Source organism: Apodemus sylvaticus, chromosome 2 (genome assembly GCF_947179515.1).
Source record: "Apodemus sylvaticus chromosome 2, mApoSyl1.1, whole genome shotgun sequence".
Classification (NCBI taxonomy): domain Eukaryota; kingdom Metazoa; phylum Chordata; class Mammalia; order Rodentia; family Muridae; genus Apodemus; species Apodemus sylvaticus.
In genome coordinates, this window is record NC_067473.1 from 152,758,610 (window position 1) to 152,780,921 (window position 22,312).

The 22,312-nt window shown below is 51.0% G+C and overlaps 1 protein-coding gene across 1 annotated transcript in view; it reads right to left on the reverse strand.

Moving 5' to 3' along the window:
- Window positions 1-3,739: 3,739 nt before the first annotated feature.
- Mical3 (microtubule associated monooxygenase, calponin and LIM domain containing 3) overlaps window positions 3,740-22,312 on the reverse strand; it is a 142,593-nt gene continuing 124,020 nt past the window's right edge. Inside the window, exons 28-30 of the mRNA XM_052172896.1 lie at window positions 7,272-7,371; window positions 7,009-7,082; window positions 3,740-6,924 (exon numbers count right to left, since the gene is read on the reverse strand). Coding sequence (XP_052028856.1) covers window positions 6,740-6,924; window positions 7,009-7,082; window positions 7,272-7,371 — 359 coding nt within the window. The 3' untranslated portion in view covers window positions 3,740-6,739. The remainder of the gene's footprint in view (window positions 6,925-7,008; window positions 7,083-7,271; window positions 7,372-22,312) is intronic.

A 22,312-nucleotide genomic window follows, 5' to 3' on the forward strand; every position in this document is an offset into this window, starting at 1 on the left:
CTGGGATTAAAGGTGTGCGCCGCCGCAGCCGCCGCCGCCGCCGCCGCCGCCGCCGCCGCCGCCGCCGCCGCCGCCGCCGCCGCCACCACCACCACCCAGCCAATAAAGAATATTGGCTTTCAGCTTCCAGAAAGACAGCAAATAAAAGGGCCTGTCCCCGGGTGGCCCTCCTATGTAGCTGAAGGCAGGGTCTGAATCAGTAATGGGAACTTGGGGGGACCCTGATTCATGCTTCCTGTATGACAAAGCAGTCACTCTGCATCTGTTTGGAAGATCCCTCCACTGGTGAGTGGTGCTGGCCCGAGTCAGCCCGAGACCAGACTCAGAAGGAAACAGTGGGTTAGGGAAGTTGCAAAGGCTTAGCACAGGTTTGAGAGTCCAGCATGACCTTGAAGACTGGGGGCTGGCCAGGGATGTCTGGACATGGATGGCCTCTGACTCAGCCGCTGGCGAGTTCAGATCTGAGGACTAAGGGCTTGTGATGGCTTCTATTTATTTCTTTGTTCTTTTTTATTTTGAGAGAGGTTCTCAAGTCATTGGAGCTGACGTCACATTTGCTACATACCCAAGGATGAAATTCCTTCAACTTCTGGTCCTTCTGCCTCACCCTTCCAGGTCCTGGGCGAGGTGTGTGCCACCATGCCTGGGTTTATGGAGTGCTGGGCTTTGTGCAGGATCAGCACTCTACTATTTAAGCTGTGCATGTTTTCTTTTTAAAAGATTTATTATATGTAAGTACACTGTAGCTGTCTTCAGACACACCAGAAGAGGGCGTCCTATCTCAGTACAGATGGTTGTGAGCCACCGTGTGGTTGCTGGGATTTGAACTCAGGACCTTCGGAAGAGCAGTCAGTGCTCTTAACCTCTGAGCCATCTCTCCAGCCCCAGGCTGTGCATGTTTTAAATTATCCAGAAAACTCACACACATGATTTCAATGTTTTTGAGATTCTTACTTAACATTTACTTTGGTTGGTGACATGTTTGTGTACCACGTACATGCCTGGTGCTCTTGGAAGTCAGAAAGATGCCAGATTCCCTGGAACTCGAGTTAGATGGTTGGGAGCTGCCCTGTGCATGCAGGAAATCAAGCAGGTCCTCTGCAAGAGCAAGGGCTCTTAGCCATTGAGCCATCTCTCCTTATTTCTATTTTTTGTTTTGTTTTGTTTTTTGAGACAAGGTTTTTCTGAGTAGCCCTGGCTGTCCTGGAACTCACTCTGTAGACCAGGAGTGCTGGGATTAAAGGCGAGCACCACCACTGCCAGGCTATTTCTATGATTTTAAATTGTATGTAATGTATCTTTGTGGGGGATGTATGCACCTGAATGCAGTGCCTCTTTCCAGCCAGGAGCCAATATTTTAAATGTCAATCCCCAAATTTCTGGTACATAAAGGATTGTGTAACTTTGGGCAGGAGAGATGGCTTCGTAGTGAATAGCATTTGCTCTTAGAGAAGACCCAAATTAAGTACCCAGCCCATGGCAGGCAGCTCACAACTCCAGCTGGAACTCCAGTTTCGGGGGTCTCTGACCTCTCCAGCTACTGCTGGCTCCTGTACTGACATTCATATCCCTTCTCACATACACAAAATTTAAAACAGAATATATTTTTTAAAAAAGTGTTGTGGAATTTACACTTTCAGTTAGAAACTTCTCGGTCTTTCACGTGTCTCTTTTCCCTCTCATTTCTTCCCTCAGCCTGTGTAGAACATTGAATTCCTCAGGTGGGCAGTAAGGTGTTCACACCAGAGGGCTGTCTCTTACTGGGAGAGGTTTGCCTACTCACCAGTGATAGGGAACAGTGTAACAGAGCCACAATCCAGTCTGGGAGAGCAGGCAGAGGCAGCCGGAGAAAGGAGCTCTGAACTAGGAATACCACCTTGCAGTGAAATCTATTTTACAAGGGGAAGAACCGGCTGGGTTCACTGTGTTAGTATTTTATGGCCTTCCATCAGGAGGGTTCTAGAGAGAAAAACCCTTTCTGAATTTTAAAGGTCCTCCTTTAAGTCCAGGGCTGTTCCCTGCCCTGGGCAGGAGGGAGGCAGCCCACACTGCTATCAGGCTTCTGGGGCTCCTGCCACAAAAGATGCTCCCCAAACATGCTCTCCGGAGCCCAAGCCCCCTTCTCCTGCAGCCTTTATACCTACACGCGCCCCTAGACCTTGCCTCTCTAGCAAGGTGCAAGTGAGGAGGGTCCATACCCAAAGTCCGAGGCTAGCCCAGGCCCAGGCATTATCTTTACCACTTACCTTCTTACAGGGGCACAGATGCATTCTTCTTTCTGCTCTCCTGATAGGAGTCAGCTGGGCTGGCAGAGGCCAGGAGCCGGGGTTTCTTGGGAGGTGCCTGTTTCCTGGCTGCCTGCCTAAAACTACCATTTCCTGTCACAGAGAGGGGAGGGGGATGAAAGTGTAGCCTAGAGCAGCCTTATCTCATGTGAAAGCCTCTTGGGGGGGAGGGGGGAGGGAACGATGGCTATCGAGGGTGCCCACTCAGCTGGGCTTCCCTTTTTCTTTTTTAAAGAATTATTTCATGTATATGAGTACACTGTAGCTGTGTTCAGAAACACCGGGCATCGCATCCCATTACAGATGGTTGTGAGTCACCACGTGGTTGCTGGGAATTGAACTCAGAACCTGGAAGAGCAGTCAGTGCTCTTAAACGCTGAGCCATCTCCTCTCCAGCCCTGTGCTTTCCCTTTCAAAAGGATAAAAGGCGGGACCTACCTTTCCCGAGGAGCCCAGGGCCACAGGGAGTCCCTCCTAGGCTGGTTATTTCTAGTGCCCTCCTTTCTCATCTCCCATTGTGCTTGGGCCCCTGACCAGTGGGCTTTCTCTCTGGAATAGCTGGTGACCCAGCTGTGAGCCACATAACTGCCATTTTGGGGAGTTCAGTTTCCCCCCCTTGTAAAAGATCATCCCAGCTGGGCTTGTTGATGGTCCATGCCCTCATGGAGGGGGGGAAGAGTGCCAGAGCACCCAGATGTTGCCCGCCACCTGTTGTACACAGCTCTGTCTGCCTTATCCATACTGGGCCTGGGGACAGGGCTGGTTATACAGGGAGGGTGACGATGGGGAGGGAGACTCCATTGACGTACCTACGGGGAAGCCCTCATCTCTGCTGGGCAAAGTCTTTCCAGGTGAAGAGATTTTGTAGGGAGACCCCACTACCTGGTTAGGAAAGCCCAATAAAGACACAGCTTTCCTAGCATGAACTCTGGTGGAATCACGCCTTGGTTTGTCATTGGAACCTTAGGAATTTTAGCGATACCAGTCTGGTTTTTAAAGATAGGGTCTACATATAGTCTTGGAACTCACAGTGTAGACCACGCTGGCCTCAAACTCACAGCACTCCAGCTACCTCTGCCTCCTGAGTGCCGAGGGTGAAGGTGTGTCCCCACCCCACCCCTCACCCCCCCACTCCGCAGTAATGCCTGTTTTAAGAAACTGGCTCCGGCTTCCTTGGCCATTACTCAGTACTTCGTCTTATTAAACAGGGCTGCTGTGGAGAATTCTTGAGCGCTAGCTACTGATGCTAAGTCAGGACAACACAGAGGATTCAAAAATCACAAACCAAACACAAAGCTCGGTTCTTTGAGGATCCTCGTCTGTACACACTCACTGGGAAGCTGTCCAGATGATTTGCAGGAAGGTAGGTGATAAATACGCCTTGACTCAATGCCAAGAGCAGAAAAATGACTTCAGAAATACATTTTTTTGTTTCTTTAAAAAAAAACAAAAAAAACAACCAAAACTTTATTGCGCATAAAACAGACCATTCCCTCTTGTAGGCCATGTTACCATCTTTCAAAAGAAAAAAAATGTTTTAAACATGGTACTGGGGATTGAACCATGGGCCTTAGACATGCTTAACACACATTCTACCACTGAGCCACAGTCCCAGCCCCTCCCCTGTCGATATTTCTTGCCCCCTGCCTCTGCTCTGCTGTCCCAGTGACAAATGTCTTATGTTTTAAAGTCTACATCTGTTAGTCAAAATTACCTTAACAATGGCTGTTGGGGGCAAAAATATCACCTGAGCAGGGTTAGAACCTGGGTGGGCCATGCTTGTACTTGGGAGCCATGGGCTGGCTTCTGCTTGCACTCCAGGGATAGAGGCTAGACCCTCATGTACAGTCCTTAGCCTTGAGTCTGGGTTTATTCAAAAGCACTCTAGCGCTGTATGTGTGTATGAAGTGTATACATCCCTCTCTTCCCTGCCTTCAAGTGAAGACATAAACCCTGGGAAGAGCGCATGACTAGAGCTGTATGTATTTCCAGAGGCGGGGAACACTTCACGCCTCGTTCCCCGAGGCCACTGAAATCAACTGCAAACTAGTGGTTACAAACTGGGAGCCTACAAGAAGTGCTCTGTGAGAACCGGAAGTCCTCGTGCTGTCACGACTGGAGAACCGGGGGTCGTCTCCCAAGGCTGGTGGAATTCTGAGGCCTTCCTGCAAAGCGTTCTGCCCTCTTTCTAATGACTGCTGGAAGCAGTGTGTGCTTTGGAGAGATCAACACCTCATGGCTGACCGGAACAGAGGCAGAAGGGAACATCTGGTGCTTCTGCTCTGAGAGGCCACTAGAGATGCAGCATGCCCCTGCGTCCTTCTCGAGTCACTCGGGAAATGGTTTCCTTGTTCTGGGTTAGCAGGAATGACAGGGCTGAGCTGTATGGGATTGCCGGTGGCACTGTGGAAGAGGACAGGGTCAAGAAGGCCACATAGGCAATGAAGGTCCTGTCCAAAGTCCAGTCTGATTGGCAGATTGTGGTTGAATATGGAATCCAGAACATCCTCCTCTGACGGAATAAAAATAGCAATACCGCCATGTCCAGAGACCAGGAAGCAATGATGTCAGAGCTGTGGCGGTCGCTAGCAGCACATCTGGATTTCCACAGGAGAGATGGCAGCTTTTGCGCAAGGTGAAGAGTAAGATAGACGTTTGCTCCTCTGGAGTTGGGTGGATGGGTGTTCAAGTTGAGGCACAGTGTGGTTCCCATGGGCAGTCCGGGGTCATTGTGGGCCCTTGGCTGTCGTCCGCACTAGCCCCTCCCACAGGCCCAGCTGGCGTGCCCTTTCCAGATTGGTATGGCACCAGTGGACTAGTCCATGTGCTGCTGTTTTGAAAGAGAAGCACCCTGGCTCCAATCGCTGGCCTCTGGCTGAACCACGAGAAATGAACAGCTTGGCTTAGGGGACAGGTTACATGGTACCTGCCGGCGCTCGCCAGGCCGAGAAAAATCCTGGTATAGGCAGAGAAGACCGGAGTGGCCGGTACGGTGGGGTGAGACCAGCACACATGTCCCTGTCTCGCTGGGCTGACCCTTTACACCAGCCAGCCTAAGAACAAGACCACACTCTTGACTTGGTCCCAGCAGGCATGAAGAGGGGCTAGCCTCAACCTTCAGCATACGTACAGGAGGTAAAAACCTTGGCAGCGAATATTGGACAAAGTGGGTTCCACAGAGCCAGGATCCTCAAAGGACCAGGACAGCCTGTCTCCAGGCCGGGCCTCCTGGTGCTGAAACACATTCGCACGGAGAGGCTATTATCCTGGGAATGTCCAGTGGCAACAGGAACAGGGTGCTGGGTCAGGGAGGGGACAGAAAAGCAGTGAGCAAGGACCCACGGGGCCTTGAGCTGCCCCCTGGTGCCAACCAGGTGGGTAACACTAGTAAGAAGGCTAATAAATAGATGCATGTGACATGAATCAGGTCCGTTTTGCATCCGGCTGCATGGGATGTACAAAGACCTCCTCGTCACTCCCACGCGCAGGTGACAGGCAGTGTCTCTTTAGTAAAGGTATAAAAATGACGTTGCTTACTTTCAAGTATTAAAAAAATAAGTTAATTGACCAAAAAAAAAAAAAAAAAGGGTCCGACGTGGCTGAGTGTCTGGCCGGGCTGTCAGTCTTGTCTCAATGTGCAAACACAGGAAAACGCCAAGGAGAGCTATGTCCTGTACTGATGTGATGTGGGTGCTGACCAGGGACCGCGCCCCTCTCTGTCAACACGAGTGGGGTGGGGGAGGGGGAGGGGATAGTGGGGAGGGGGTTGACAGGTAGGTAGGGCCTCCTTCTGCTCTCCCAAAGTCAATACTTTTCCAGTGTCAAAATGGTTGTGAACTAAAAGCAAAACACAGCAATCCACGGGCTTCAGGCCACTGTCCACTGGGGATCCAGTGTGTGGAGGGGCAGGCCCCTCCTGCGCCCCCCTGACTTGCATAATGAACCTGCCTACTTCCCCTGCCCCGGGGCAGGCGGGCGGGCGGGGTGAGCATTACCCCCAGGGCGGTTGCTCCCTGCTCCGCTCCATCCACAGCCTTTTCTGTGGATGCCTCTGGACTTTCTTTGGTGGTGCTTCAGGGAGCGAGAGGGCAATGGCTGCTCTGCTCTGCTCTGCTCTGCAGGTGCTCTGTGGTGGCAGTGGCTCCCAAGAGGAGCCACTTGAAAGAGGTGCCAGGCAGCAAGCCCTCAGGGACCCGAAGGCGGTTCCCCTGGGGCACACATCAGACACACCCATCTCCTCCCTCGGGAGTGGGACTTCTGGGGGTGGGGGGCGCCTCTCCTTGGAGGTGGAGTCACCTCAAACGATAACCCTCACCTGGGGTTTTCCCACAGCAAGGTGTCTGAGCACGGCCCTCCAGGGATGCCAGGCCTCTTCTGAACCTGGATCCAGTGGTTTGGGAGAACGCAGCCGGGTCAGGTGGGTGCCAATCTACCAGACACAATGGTAGGCAGGCTCAGGACCAGTCCAGGCTGAAGCCCTTGCACAGCATAGCAGCCTCCAGGTCCTTGTCCTCCTCTTTCTCCCGCAGTCGTTGCTCCTCCAGCAGGGCCACCAGCGAGTCTCTCTGCTCCACCACCTCCAGCATCTCGTTCAGGATCTTCTTCTCCTCCGAAAGCTCCTCCTCGGTCTTCAGGTGATCTGCCGGGAGGCTGCGGGCATCAGGTGTGGCCTGGGAGAGTGGCCCATGTCACCTTCCCGGGAGCCCATGTGCCCCTTGCTTACCTTCCACGGCCATCCGCTCCCTCAGCTCCTGCTGCAGCCGGCTCTGACGGTCTTCCAGCTCCAGCTCCCGGGCACTGAGACAGGGGGACACAGCATTAGTTACTCGGAGACCAGCTCTCTCGCTCTGGCAGCTCTGGACAGCTGGGTCTGCTGGGGTTCACCCCAAGCACTGGCACCCCCCCACTAGGACAGCTGTGTCTGCTGGGGTGCACCCCGAATACTGGCACCCCCCACAGTTGCTCCCTAAATCTTGGCTTACTCACAAAATCATCAGCTCTGACTCGTAGCGCACCATGGCGTTTTTCTCCTGCACCAGCTTGAACCACTCCTGCATCAGCTTGGGGTCATCCTTTTTGCCCATGCCTGCGTGAGAGATTGAGGGTCAGAAGAGGGCGGAGTCCCCACTTGCCCAGCCCAAGAAAAAATTGTCACACCGGGGCAAATGTGCAAAGAGCCAAGCAAGATGCTGCCGGAACTGTCCCAAGCCAGGCCCAAAGTTTGCCTACAGCCTTGACAGGGACAGGGGGGCCAGAGAACGACAGGCCGCTGCATTGTGTCCACCCCGGGCCCGACAGACCTAGACCTTCCATCAAGTCTGAGAAACAGGCCCGTGTGCAGGCACGCCCGGCTGGACACCTTGCTCTTAAGTAACCTGCTTTTAAGTGTGCTTTTGCCCGGGCGGCTGTGCCTGACACTTTCCCACACTTCTTATTCTGACTGGAAGGCGCCATTTCTTTGATCTGTTGTGCTCTCACTAGACACAGGCATGCCAGGCAAGTACTCTACCACTGAGCCACATCCCCTGCCCTAATACAGCCCTTCTCAGCGGGCAGCCTGGCAAACGCTCCAGCAGGCCCTGCGTGGTAGACGCAGGGCACCAAGGTGGCTGTGATTTCTCGCCAGTGGAGCCCAGGGCTGAGGAAGAGCTCCCTCTCTTGTTCCAGCAGCTGACTTGAGCTGCCCCTAATCAATTTTTGGCCCACGCCAAGTGTCCATCAGGAGTGGCCACACCCCTGGGTTTAAGTGCTACAGGAGCGTGCAGGAAGGACTAAGGCCTAAGGACCCACCCAGGAAGTAACAAAGTCCCATCATGAAGCACACTGTATCATGCGGACACAAACTTTGCTTAGTTGTTTTGTGTGCTGGGGGTAGCACACAGAGCTTCATGTGTGCTAGGCAACGCCCCACCACTGAGCTACACTCCCATCCCAACATTAAGTGATTTTATACAGAGATCACGATATCTGAGGGCTTTCAGGAGTTAAGTGGTATCAGACTGGAACTTTCCAAGTCCCCTCCACTTATTTGGCTGGCTGGTCCAGGCTCAAGAAATGCCCTAGCATAAGAATATGGATGATACTCAGGGAAGTGCTGTTCCCACGTCAGACTCTCAGTGACCCTTGCCCGCTTCTTCCTGACCCTTTCACACTTGTCAAAGGCTGAAGCTCTTTCACTGTATGTTGGACGCATTGTCAGGCCTGAGCCTAAGTCTTTAGCTGGTGACCACACTCTGGAGACAGAACTGACACAAGCAAAGGTTAGTATCAGCCCCGTGCCAAGCAGACATGCACCCTCGGCCCTGAACTCTACTCTCAAAGACGGACACCGCCATCTCGGTCTGTCGAGCTTGCCTACAGGTCTGGGGGCCCCAGCTCTCCTTCCCCGCGCCAATAGACTTGGGTCTTTGGCTTTAAAGCAGCCTCCGGCCCAGTTCCACGCATCCCTTCTGGAGGGTCTCTGCACAGTGTGCCCCTGTGGCCATGGAGATGAAGCCCTGAGACATGCAAGCTGCCCAGGCAAGCCACGAGCACACCAGGTCTGTCCCCGCCTTCCCACCTCCCAACACGTAAAGACTCCAGATCCGCCCCTGGGAGACACCGGGAAGTGCCTCATGAGCCATGCTGGAGCTCCGTCATGGCTGATGAGCGAGGGGGTGTGGCAGGGCGGGTGGTCGTATGTGAAAGCCATGGAGAGCGGAGAAGAGGTTAGCAGAGGGGTTAGTCATGGCCACACTCCCTTTCCCTGCCCACATGCCTTGTCAATGACAATCTTATCACCACAACAGACTTCAAAATCAGACAAACTTAAAACAAAACAAGACACACTCGGCAAGACACAAGGTAGAGAAGTTTGGTTTTTAGTGGTTGGAGGAAAACAACAGAACTAGGGGGCCATTTGTGTAGACCAGTCTTTGTAAGGACAGTATTCCTTGACTCCGCCAATAAACTGCTGCCACAGGAGGTTCCTCCCCTATTCCTGGCCTTCTGTATGCAGGCCTTCAGTTTACCGGCCCCTAGGCCCCAAGCACCAATGGTGGTCAGCACCGCGGGGGAACTGCAATCTGTAGACACTGGAGCCACAGGGTCTTTGGCTTCTGCCTGTTCCCATCCTCCCTTGGACGGTCAAAGGGATACTGTGCCTTGTAAGAAACTGCCACATACTCATGACATTCTGACGTAGGGCTATCAGGAGTCAGAGAGAGGAAGAACGTTTGCTGGGCCTTGGCTCCCTGTTGGACTATGGTGGCTGCGGCCCCTCGGAGGCAGTGGGCGAAGAGTGGGCGAGGTTACGTTACCTTCCTGGACACAGCAAGGGCAGAAGGAGAGAGGTCTACGCCGTGGAGTCCCGCCACTGGGCTCAACTTCAAAAAGGACCAAACAAGGAAGAGGAAGAGGAAAACAGAGAAAGACAAAAAAGGAAGAGGGAGAGGAGGAGAGGAATTTGGAGGTGGAGAGGGATGGGGAAGGTGATAAAAAAAACAAGCAGAGGACAAAAACAGAAAAAGTGAGAAAAGGACAACAGGAAGGAAGGAAAAAATCCACAAGAATGGAGAAGCAGAAACAGGGGGCAAAGTCTACAAGTGAATTAACTCCTTTTTTTTTTTTCTTTTCAGCACAGAAATTGCACAAGAGCAGGCCTTGGCTGCAGGCAGCAGTGGCCAATCAGGGAATGTGGGACATTGGGACATTACTGTACTGTGGCCTTTGGTAGGTCTGCATACTTCCATGCAACAGATGTTCTCAATATGCAGCCGACCCGACACTGCTTCTAGGTGTGTAGGTGGTTACTGGAGTCACCAACAAAACCTATGTGATGTGTTCTTAAGATGTCACCATCGACATGCGTGTTCAGGGTTAAGCTAGCTTTTCCGTAACGCTAAGGGGCAAAGAGAGTCTGTTACTTTTGGCCACCATGCCCACAGAAAGGGACCCGGAGTCTGCCCCAGGGCCACCTTATAATCTTGTGGTGGTCCTGTAGGGCTGACAGAATGCATTCTGAACCTGGAAAGTTAGAGGAAACTATAAACACAGAGATGATGTCACTAACCAGTAGCACTACCCCTCCCATGGGCTATGGAAAACCAACCAACCGCTTTCCCTTCAGCTCCTACACCTTCCAGAGGCATCTGATGCCACCGTGGAGGGGTGGTGGTGCCACACAGTGGACTGTTAGACCCAAAGGGGGTATGCTGACAAGACAACAACTCACAGTGACATTTGGGAGGATGGGCACCTGGGAGACTGTGCAGAGATCTCTACAGACCTGACCGCCATTCGAGGGGGGGGAGCAGCAAGGGACCATCACAGAACCACAGGAGCACACACAGGAGACAGGAAGCCCCAGGAAGGCAAGGCCTCGGGGCCATGGAGGACTGGGAGGAAGCTGGCCCGTGATGAGAACGAGGCTCAGGTTAACAAGCGACTGCTGGACTGGTCATTCTACACTGCAGTGGGATAAATGCAGGGACCGGTCTCTTTCCTCCGCATTTTGTTTGCGGTGAACTTGATACTCGATACAACCTTCAAATCCAAGCCACAGATAGTGTGTGAAGTGCTTTTATCCCATCTCAACAGCTGCGACAAGCTGATGCTTGGGTCTTTGCCAAAACTGTGCTCTGTCACAGTTAACCTGCTCCGCCTGCTAGGGTTCGAGGCATAAAGTCTGCGTGGGGCTCAGATACCTGGAGAAATCCCACAAGTACCAATCCCAACTCTCTCTGCTGCTTCCTGGGACTCTAATGACACATGGGCAGGTAGCTGCGTAGCTAGGACAGCATTCAGACTCATTAGCAAGGGACAGTGACACAGTAGTAAGCAATGCACACCCAAAACGAGGCAGGTGTCTGCACATATGTAAACACCATTAAAACGGTAAACACTACTTTCTGGATATCACACAATGGATCCGAAGTTCTTTTGTCTCAATCACTTCCTTGTGCAACCTTTACAACATGGAACATCGTTGGAGATAACGGAATATTGAGAACGGAAGTTAAAAAATAAAACTTGAGAGGAATGGTGAAACAAGTATTTAAAACAAAGGAGGGAAAGACATAGCCCCGTGAACAGGAAGAAGGGTGGGTATGAACAGATGGGTCCATCCACACATCTTGCTTTGTAGCCTCCAACATGTCTACGGTGAATACCCATCCCTCATAATTATTAGAGAAAAAAGCCGCCTAATAATAGGTGTTGTTTTAAAAAAGAAGAAATGGAACGGAAAAACTAATCAAATGGGGAATTACATTCCAAAGCAGAATCTGAATAGAGCGTGCAGGCAAAGCACAGAGGCACTGATTTTAATAGCAATGTCTTTGCCTTTTATGGAAATGTGAGAAACAGATGCCTGGGTTTCCTGGATCTCCTCTCTGCTCTTTTCTGTGGCGCTGGGGATGAACCCAGGGCCTCAGGAATGCTAGGCACGAGCTCTACCTTGCTGAGCTATAAACCTGTGAGCCTCTTAGCTTAGGCGCTCACTGAAACTTAGAGAAAACATACTTTAGTCTTTTTACTGTGCAAAGTACTAAGTAAGCTCTACCGGCGAGGCTGAGGCGGAGATGGGCTCAGTGTTCATTTACATAAGAGGATGTGCTAGCCACGCCTGGAGGGGCTCAGACACAGCTCAGAGACCCCTCAGGGACAGCACAGGCTGTAAGAAGAGATGGCTTGAGGTCCCCCATTTTTAATCTGGCCTTCCAATTCTGCCTGGTCACATCAATGCTTATACAATGCTGCTAATAGCAGAAAGAAGTAGAAATACCTATAAGGATCATGGGCTTATTTTTAAGGACAAGATGAGAATAACTTATGGGAGAAATGTCTACTAGCTGGTAGAGAGTGCATGCAACCTAACAACTGGGAGGCATAGTCAGGAGGATCAAAGGTTAAAGTCATCCTCGTCTACACAGTGAGCATGAGACCAACCTGGGCTTCATGTCAACTTATTTCAAAATAAAACAAAACCTCCAAAGAAATGTCTCCTAACTTCTCCTGTGCCAGGGACTCTGCTGGCTTCGTTTGGCCCCATTTCTTTAAAATACAAAGCAGAGAATCTTTTCTCTTCTGTCCGCCACTACTCCCAGTCTTATGAGAAGACATGGTTTCACGGTATAGCCCTGGCTGCCCTGGAACTGGCTCTGTAGACCAGGCTGGCTTCAAAGATGCCTGTCTCTGCCTCTTGAGTGCTGGGATTAAAAGTGTTCCCCACTATTGCCAGACAGGAAAGTATTTCTGATTGGACAAAGAGGTGAGCGGTCACAACTAGAAAGCGAGTGAGCAGGCCAGATTCAAGGACTCCTGGACAAAAAGGAAGGGTTTCACCGGGGAGCTGGTTTGGAGCTGAGAGAAAATCTGGGGGCAACCTCTGTTTCCATCTTAGATACCTTCTAGGTCTCTGTGTCCCCAAATCAAAGAATATCATCACAGGCTTAATGCTGGAGAGCCCTTTACAGCCAGACCCCAAAAGTCGTAGCCTGTCAGGTTTCAGCCACACCAGCTCTGTACTGTCCAGACACTGTGAGAAAAGTCGGCTTTTTATGGGCCAGGCACTGTTCGTGCGCGCGCACAGTTCTACCCAGCCTGCAAATGTCAATCATGATCCGTCTGTAGGATGGGGATGGGCTCCTCACACTCCCTTCTGATGCACTGCAGCAAATTTCATCTACAAAGCGAGGGGAGGCCCAGGGACAGAGTACTGCTCCTTTCCGGCAACACTTCCCTCTGTGGGCCATGAGACACTTTCTGTCGGCCTCTGAAGGTGTCAGAGCCAGGGAAAAGTGTGTTTCGTTCTCAGATGCTCTGTCACCAGAACCCCAGCCTGCCCTGGGCAGCCCTTACCTGGTCTCGGGTAGACTCTGGCTACTTATCTGTAGCAATATGATATAGCCAAGCGTCCCAGCACGGAATCAGTGCCTAATTAATTAATTAACTAACCAACCAGATAGTCTCATGTATCTCAGGCTGGCTTAGAACCTACTATGCAGCTAAGAACGATCTTGAACTGTTGATCTTGCGTGTGTGTGATCTGTGTCCACCTCCCAAGTGCTGAGCTGGGAGATGTATCCCACCACGACCAGTCTATGCATGACTGGCGAGCAGACCCAGAGTTTTGTGCATGCTAGGCAAGTGTTCTGAGGTGTGTCCCCAACCTCTTTTGCTCTCTCCTCTCTTTTAAGTCGGGGACTTATGTAGCCCAGGCTAGCCTTAAATTCCCAATCCCCTAGTTTTAGCATTACAACCATGCCTGGCCTTTTTTGTTGTTGTTGTTGTTGTTGCTGGGGATAGAGCCTCTCGCTGCTCAGTGGTCTGCCCCTGAGTAGCGTGCTGGGCCTGGACAATTTCCTGGAGGGTTGGGTGTGAAGAATGGGGGTTCCTGTGAATGTTCAATTCTGTCTTGTATAAAATTGGTAAAAATCTCTGTTGACTGACATTAGGCTCCACTGTTCTTACCCCACCACCTCAAGTCTATTTGGTCGGTACCAGTGCCTTTCCATGCTTGAGGAAGGCTTCGCTGTGGCAAAGCTGGGAGATCCAGCCCCCACCATGGCAATCGCAAGCTCTGAGGCACTGGCAGGAGATCCAGATGGCTGGTGCCATGATTCAGTGTGTCAGATAGGGTAAGGCTGCCTTGGCAGGCACAGATGACGTACCCGTGCACCCGTGCCAGCGCCGCGCACCGAAGATGAAGAGCTCAGAGCGGAACGGAACCACTCTCTAGACTGGAGAACTGCTGGTGAGCTAGAAAATACTCATGAGAACTGAGGTCCATATGGATGTGAGTGTGCACCCCAGTTCACACAGGTACACACACACACACACACACACACACACACACACACACACGGATCAAGTAAAAACTGAGCCAGGCTAAATGTTCAGCCTGACCAGAGAGGCAGAAATCCACCAATGTCCAAAGAGAGGAAATAAACATGAAGTAACTCAGGAGGGAACCAGGAGGCCGCACCAGGCCTCTCCCCAACTCACTGGCGACCACCGATCCCTTTCCAGTCCTTCATGCTGCATTGCTAAGCTTTTCACTTCCCTCTCAGACAAACGAGATGAGATGTGAGGGTCTGCAAAATCAGAAGTAGCAATGAATGCACTGAATCTGAGCTTTGCAGAAGAGACGCGTTTTTCTCCGGTCCCCTTGCTCTGGTCGATAGAGCAGCGACTTCTCGCTACTCGCAACAGTTCGTAACCTGAGGGTCTCCACCCTTCGAGGGTCACACAGCTGTCACCCTGCATATCAGATACTTACATTACAATTCATAACAGGAGCAAAATTACAGTTATGAAGCAGCAACAAAATGGTTGGGGGGGGCACTACAATGTGAGGAACTATATTAAAGGGTTGCAGCATTAGGAAGGTTGCTAACAATTGCTTAGTAAAACAAGACTCAGTGGGCTGTGCCTGTGACATGTCCAGGGGAAGACAGGAAGGTTGTGAACCCAGAGACCCTTCTTCTTTAGCTAAGGGTCATTTATTTGTCACGTTAATGATTTTTTTTCAAATTGTAACTCCAGCTCGTTAAGTACATTTTTAACACTCCATGGCTCTAAGGGACTTTTTTTCTTCATTTGGTATTGTGCATGGAGCTCTGGGTCCCTGAGCCATATCCCCAACCCCAAAACTGCTTTAAGAAAAAAAAAAACAAAACAACCAAACAAAAGCCAGCAGTCTCTTTTTAGTTCAGGCTACACTTGGACTGCAATTGCCCTGCCTCTGCCTTCTGAGTGCTGGGATAAACGTCACCATCACCTGGCCTACAGAGACTTGTTGTACAGGGTCTCAAGCCTCTATGTGTCAGGCCAGGAGCTCTGAAGGACCCCACTGAGGCAGTGTGGTGGGCAGGCACTGCATGGGGCAGGCAATCCGTGTCTTGGCTTCTCAGGTGAGAAATGGAGTTCCCAAGACCCACGGTGCTGCTCAGAGCTCTGCCTCCAGTCAGAGATGCCAAGGTGTACAGTGTGGCCTTTTAGGGAAGCCAGAGCTTGGCTACTTGAAGATCCAGATTTTTCTTTTCTTTTCTTTGGTTTTGAGACAGGGTTTCTCTGTGTAGCTCCGGCTGTCCTGGAACTCACTCTGTAGACCAGGCTGGCCTCGAACTCAGAAATCCCTGTCTCTGCCTCCCAAGTGCTGGGATTAAAGGCGTGTGCCACCACCACCTTTGAACCATCCGGTTCAAGATCCAGATTTCAAAAGAGAAACTATTCCTCAAATAATATTAGAATGTGTGCCTGAAGGGAAAACACCAGCAGACTCTGAACAGGGTCATCTGTGCTATCTATGCCTTCCTTTCAGGTGAGCAGAGAGGAGAGCCTTGCTCTTTTTTGGAGTACACAAGTACCTCCCTTCAGAAAGAAGTACGTCTTTCTTCATGTCTCCTGCAAGTGAGCAGATCCCACATGGTATCTGCACCATGGGAAAATCAGGCTGACATTGGGATACAATGAGGCACAGAAGCAACAGGCTGTCTGATGGAGGAGGCAGGGGCCTTAAAAACGTCAACGACAAACTGAGTTTCTTTTTTTCTGCTTATTCTGTTTTACTCCAGAATCCTCTAGCATACCAAATCCAAGGTTAGAATTTGGTGTCTGGGGCCACAGGAAACAGCTCACTGTGTTTCCTTACCTGAGCAGTAGGTTAAAGACAACATTCAAGACATACACAGAGACAGTCTATGCTGCAAAAGCCAGTACCTCAAGCAGGAGGGGTTGGGTTATGTGGCAAGAAGTGGGTTTGAACCACTCCCTCCACAATGCCTTGAATGTAAATTATTTCTTCACATACAGAGACGACCTCAGAATGGACATAAACATTCTTTAGGGAACCGTTAGGAGGAGACAAGGAGGCGAGACAGGGTATTAGACGAGATGGGGTCTGTTAACCGGGTGCAAGCATCCGCCCTTTTTCAGCATCAATGGCCATGAGTGGGAGCCCCCCCAGCATTCCAGAAGCTGGGGATACCGACAGGGGCCTGTGGCCAAGTGGGTCCCTGGAGCGCAGATGTAGAGAGCAGAGCCAACTCATGGCGCCCACCCAAGGGGCTTGACAAGAGTTCTACTCCTGATCAGTTTCTATGGATACGGCTCTGACCTCATAGGAATCAGAGGTCTGATTTTTTTCTTTTCTTTTTGGTATAAGGGGTGGGGCCTAGAACCTCAGGTGTGCTGGACAAATATTCTACCAGCAAGCTACACCCCTAGACCTGGCTTAGGATTCATTTTGCACCCATCTGTGCATGTATATATGCATGTGTGTATATGCATGTGTGTATATGCATATGTGTATATATGCATGTGTGTGTATATGCGTATGTGTGTATATGTACCTGGCGTGTGGAGGTGAGAGGTTGACATGAGCTGTTTTTCTCAATCAATTTAAACATTTCTTAACGACTACATTTATTTTTCTTTTTAAAATTTTATTTACTTTTCTTTATTTGTATGTGTGCCCTTTATGTGTATGTGTACAGCTGCCCACAAAGGCTACAAGGGATTCCCTGTAGTTGGCGCTACAGGGGGCTGTGAGCTGCCTTCTGTGGATGCTGAGTGCGGGTCCTCTGGATAAGCAGCAAGTGCTCTTAAGCACTCAACCACCTCTGCCGCCCATTATTGTTGTTATTATTATTATTATTAACTACATTTCATTTATTGATTGATTGATTGTGAGGGTGGTGTGAACACACCACTGCGCACGTGGACACCTTGCAGGAGCTGGATCCCTCTTTCCACCTCGTGGAGTCTAAAGACTTAACTCAGGTCATTAGGCTCATCAGCAAGCCCCTGTAACGGGAGGGCCACTGTGCCACTAGCGCACCGCCAGCGCACTGCCTGGTGTCCAGAGTCAGGGCCTCTTACTGAGCCTACAGCAAGCTCAGCCAGACTAGTGGCACAGCGAGCTACAGGACCTCCTGTTTCTGCCTCCCTAACCCTCAGATTACTACTGCATGGCTCCATGCCTGGATTTATTTTGGTTTGGTTTTTAAACATGGGGACAAGGGAATTGAACTCAAGTCCTCATGTTTGCATGACAGGTACTGATTGAGCTTACCGAGTCTCAGCTCTACATATTCTTGTTTTGTAGTTTTTTTTTGAGACCCTCTCATACTAGCCAAGGCTGGCTTCAAACTCATGTCACACCTTCCCTTTGGCTCCCTAGTGCTAAGATTGCACACATGACCTACTGTGCACAGACTCTCACTATGTAGCTATGGCTGACCCAGAACTCACTGTGCAGACAAGGCTGGCTTTTAACTCATAGAGCTCTAGCTGTCTCTGCCTCCTGAGTGCTGGGATTAAAGGTGTGTGCTAGTATGCGTAGCCTGGCCTGACTTTAATATATATACATATATATTGTATTTACGTGTATCAGTGGAGGGCATGTGCATCACAGCAAGTGTGTGGATACCAGAGGACAACTTGTGGAAGCTAGAACTGAACTCTGGTTGTCTCCTGTGGAGCAAGCACTTCTGTCTGCTAAGCCAGCTTGCTTGCTCCAGACGATGGATTTTAAATGAGTGGGCCAGGAAGTGTCTCTCTCCTGGGCAAGGGTGGGAAAGACAAAGAAACTTTATACTGTCCCACACTTTTGTCTTCTGAAGGCTTGGAGACTCCTCCCGAAGGAGGGTGGGTGAAGAGATCAGAGTGCCTGATGGGGGAGATGGGGCTACAGTTACCCTGCTATCCCTGACACCATTCTCGACACTCACTGGTGACACAGCAGCCTTCGGGAGACAACAGCTCAGAGTCTAGGAGCGAGACTCCAGATGGGCCATTTCTCCGCTGAGCTTTGTGAGGGAAGATAGCAGGTACTGAGCCCCAAGGAACCAGGGTTCTGGTTTAGAGGGATCAGGACCAGCTGCGAAGGCTGTAAGAATAGATACCTGGGCCTCTCTGTCTCGTTTCTAAATCAGAGGGTCTGGGCTGGGGTCTGGGAACCTGCATGTCCAATAAGCCCCAATGGATCAGTGAGGGCTGAGTGCCAGGGCACGGCGAGGAAGGGGCATAGTGGACTTAGCTGAGCACTGAATCTTGTGAATCTCAGCAGAGGCAGCAATCATAGAGAGAACCTTTCTCACGCTCTCTGACACACCCGAAATGCAAATGGCTGAAGGTGAGCTCACTGTTCTTAAGTTTCTAAAACATTTTATCTGTAGGTGCTGGGGATGGAATCTTGGGCTTTATCACTGAGTTACACGCCCAGCTCACGTTGTCATCGGCAGTGATGAGCAGGATGCGACACCGACACACTGTAAGGGCTGAGGTTTGGGATGACAGTCTCCACTGGAGCCTTGAGTGTAAATGAACCACTGCCCGACAGCAGAACACGCAGATGCAGGCTGTGCAGATGCGGGCGGTGTGGGGCAGGGCTGGAGGTTTTGTTTGTTATTAATAAAATGTTAGAAGAACCTCAAGCAGCAAGAGCTGTTTTACTTTGTCCTCTGAGGCACTTGTGGAGGAAAAGACCTGACCGCTGCTTCCCTTTGGCTGTGCTGGGGGTGGAACCCAGGGCTTTGGCGAGCTCGAGGCAAGTGCTCTGACACTGAGCCTGGAAAAGGGTTTGTGCTTTGCTGTTTGGTTATCAGGTTGGTTCCTCCTCACTGCTGTGAGCAGGGACTGGGACGGAGGACAGGAGGGAAGGGCGTCTGGGGGTTAGTGCCAGCAGTGGAGGATGCTATACATACCACCCAGGTGCAAGTCGATGAGGCCACTGTAATAAGACTCTCCCCAATAGTCTACAACAAGGAATCAGTGAAGACAGAGTTATTGGATCAGATGACCCTATTGCCACCCAGACCCAAAAGCTATCAAGGATATGACACATAAAACAGACAGGAATATTGTGAGAGAGCCCAGTGGAGCAGCTGGAAAGTCTGCATGTCTGTAAGGCATGCCGCGCACATGCAGGCCATCTCTGGAGCTCCTGGTATGAAGGGGGGGGGGCGTCACCGGATACCATTATGGATGGAGTCACCAGCCAGCATGAGGGAGATTCCTGTTCCCACCACGATTTGGCACTGCTGGGAATACCAACCCTGCTGGCAGGCAGCCTCCCCTGAGACTTAAAGTTTAAGGCTAAAACAGAGGCTACTCTATTCTTACTTTATGAAGATTAGAGGCTCCAAGCTAAGGCTTTCAATGCAAAGAAAACAAACAAACAAACAAACAAAAAAGAAAGCTCTGGAAACCAAGTAACTTGCAAGTGATTCCGTTGGTGGTGCCTGTGGTTCTGCAGAAACCATTGTGTTGGGCGGGCTTGAGATGAAGCTCCCATGTCTTCTGGGGTTTGGGGGGGTCCCATCTTCAGAGAACCTTCCCTTTCAAGGTAAGGAATGAGCTGGGACACAGGCACATTTCCTACCCCCTATGCTCTGAGGCTGCAGCCATAGGCCTTCCTTGTTTCTCGGCTCCAGGAACTGTCCATCAGCTTAAGGTGCCTAAGGTGCAAATAGGGGGCCTCTGGCGGCGGTGGGTCTTGAGCTGGCTGTCTTAGGGCGCAGAGGACAAGACGTCTGGCATTCTCTGTGCCTCTCACAATCTGGACACTGACCCTGGCAACCACATCTCTCTCTTTTAAGGATGGACACGTCAGAGAGCTGAGCACCTTGGAGGCTCTCCAGTGCGTGTCCGCGGCCAGTCCAGGAGTCCTAAGCTCTAGTCAGAGAAACAGAGACGCTCCCCTCCGATTCCAGGACAAGAATCCCACAAGTCTTAGCTTTGCTCTGAAGCCTAATCCGTGCAGCCTATATCTCTATCTCTATCTTCAACAGATACAGATGACCTGACAGCAACTCCAGACCAGATCTCTTCTCTGGAAGGGCATCTTGGCTAACAAAGCGTTGACCCCTTTGACAGCAATGAAGACCACATGAGCCAGGATGGCAGGTTCTAGCCAGCTTGGGCGCAGCTCAGGGAGGGAGCTGCGTGGTGCAGCTGGAAACTGCCGAGTTCCTGGCTCAGCCAGTGAGACTGCAAGTGCAATGGGATGAGAATCAGGAGAAAGCTGCTGCTACCGTGCACACTCAGTCTCCAAGATGGTCTCTGTCAGGGACAAGGGCACCGGGAACTGACCAGTGCTAGGTGTGGAGTGTTAAGCATAAGAACGGGAAAAGAGTGTATTCGGAAATACAAATGCATTGTAGGGAGATGTCCCAAGAGCCTCTAAAGTGCACCCGTTGATGCAGCCTCACCTTCTGGTCCAGGAGGGTTTGCAAAGATCTGCTTAGAGTCAGGAGCTGGACTAGAACATGGCTTTCAAACGTCTGTTGAATCCTAGGACTTCAAGAGGGGCTCCCGAGGGCTTCAAGAGGGGCTCCCGGGGGTGGGGGTGGGGGGTGGAGGGTGTGTGTGTGGGGCTCCCAGATGCCTGGCCCACAGTCAGTGTTAACTTCTGAAGACAGAATGCACAGCTTAATCAAGTGTTCCACATGCCAACGTTTGACCCACTGGAGACCTGCAGCTAAGTCTGCTTGGGGGGGAGTTGTCGGGTCCAAGTTCCTTTTGCTTCACAAACAAAATGATGAGTTTGTCATACGTACATTGGCAAGAAGTTAGTTAATTCAAGTCCTGCTGGCAGTGACAGAGATCACGAGTCACTGTGTGGGGATCCTTGAGCAGGGTCCCTGTAAGGCTTAGGAGGTGCTGGCTTCTGAGGGCACTGCTGGTCCCCCACGTGGCTAAGGCATCTCGTCAGCACACTCTAGCAGACCTGAGGTTCCGCTTTATGTTCTCAAGACTCTTGTTTATCATTTTATAAAAGATTTATTTTTCTTTTATGTGTATAAGTGTTCTGTCTGCAGGCACACCTGGGGTCTGTGGAGGATATTGGATGCCCTGTAACTGAAGTTACAGAGGGTTGTGAGCAGTCATGTGGGTGCTGGGAACAAAACCCAGGTCCCCTGACAGTCACCAAGCACTCCTCACTGCTGAGCCATCTCTCCAGGCCCTATATTTGTTTTCTGTTTTATAGAGAATATGAATTACTGTCGGTGATTCGGCTGCTCCTATCCGTGAGCACCTGCATCTGCTGTATTTGCAGGTATTGAGATTTCCACGGGAGCTGCTAAAGGCTCCCACTAGGAGCAAACACACGCACCACTGGGATGCCGACGCATTGCTCGCAGGCTCCGAGTATCTGCACCTCTCACTGAACACGTACTTTCAAGTTTGTGTGCGCATCAAAACAAAAAAGCAGCCACCACATTTTAGAATAACTCTTAGGAGTTATTTTAGGCCTCAACTAACCATTTGTACACAATGGGCTCTCCTGCCAACTGAGTTAGAATAAATTCAGATGTCTGTGGATAAACACTGATGTCTGTGGGGTTCAGAAAAGGGAGACAGCGCCCCTGGAGCTGGAGTTACAGGCTGCTGTGAGCTGCCTAGTGTGAGTGCTGGAAACTGAACTCTGGTCCTCTGTAAGAGCTGTGTGCGATCTTAAATGCGGAGTTGGAGTGACCTGCCTTCTATAAACATGTAGAAACAGGCTGCAGTTGTGTGGAACCTTCAGCACTTTCCAGAAACCATCAACCAAATGGTTATCTTTTGAGCCTCTGAGCAGAACTCTGGGACAGAGCATCTTTGGGAAACTCTACAAACCATGTGCCTAGATAATCATGCCAACTACTGATGAGGGATGGAGCTGCCCCTGAGCTGAAGTAATCTGGTGAAAGGTGAGACGCTTGCTCCAGGTCTCCTGCGGGCATTCTGTGCCTGAAGAGAGCAGTGGAGGGGACAAGGCTTCCAGTTCTGTAGCCAGGGCTCTCCAGAGGAAGGGTTAACCCCATCCAGTGTAGGCTGCACTGAGAAGATCGGGCAGAGGAAGAGGAACGGTGTGAGGCCTTTAGGCTGCCGGAGACACCATTTGGTATATAGTGGTGCAGTAGGAAGCCAAGAAAATGTGTGGCTGAATCCCTTCCTCACTGCTCGGCATGAGAGCCAGTGTTCCTCGTACCCGGGGTTCCCAGTCTTCTTAGCTCGCTGGATACAAAGTGGCTTAAGCTTTTGCATTCCCTTGGGAAGCC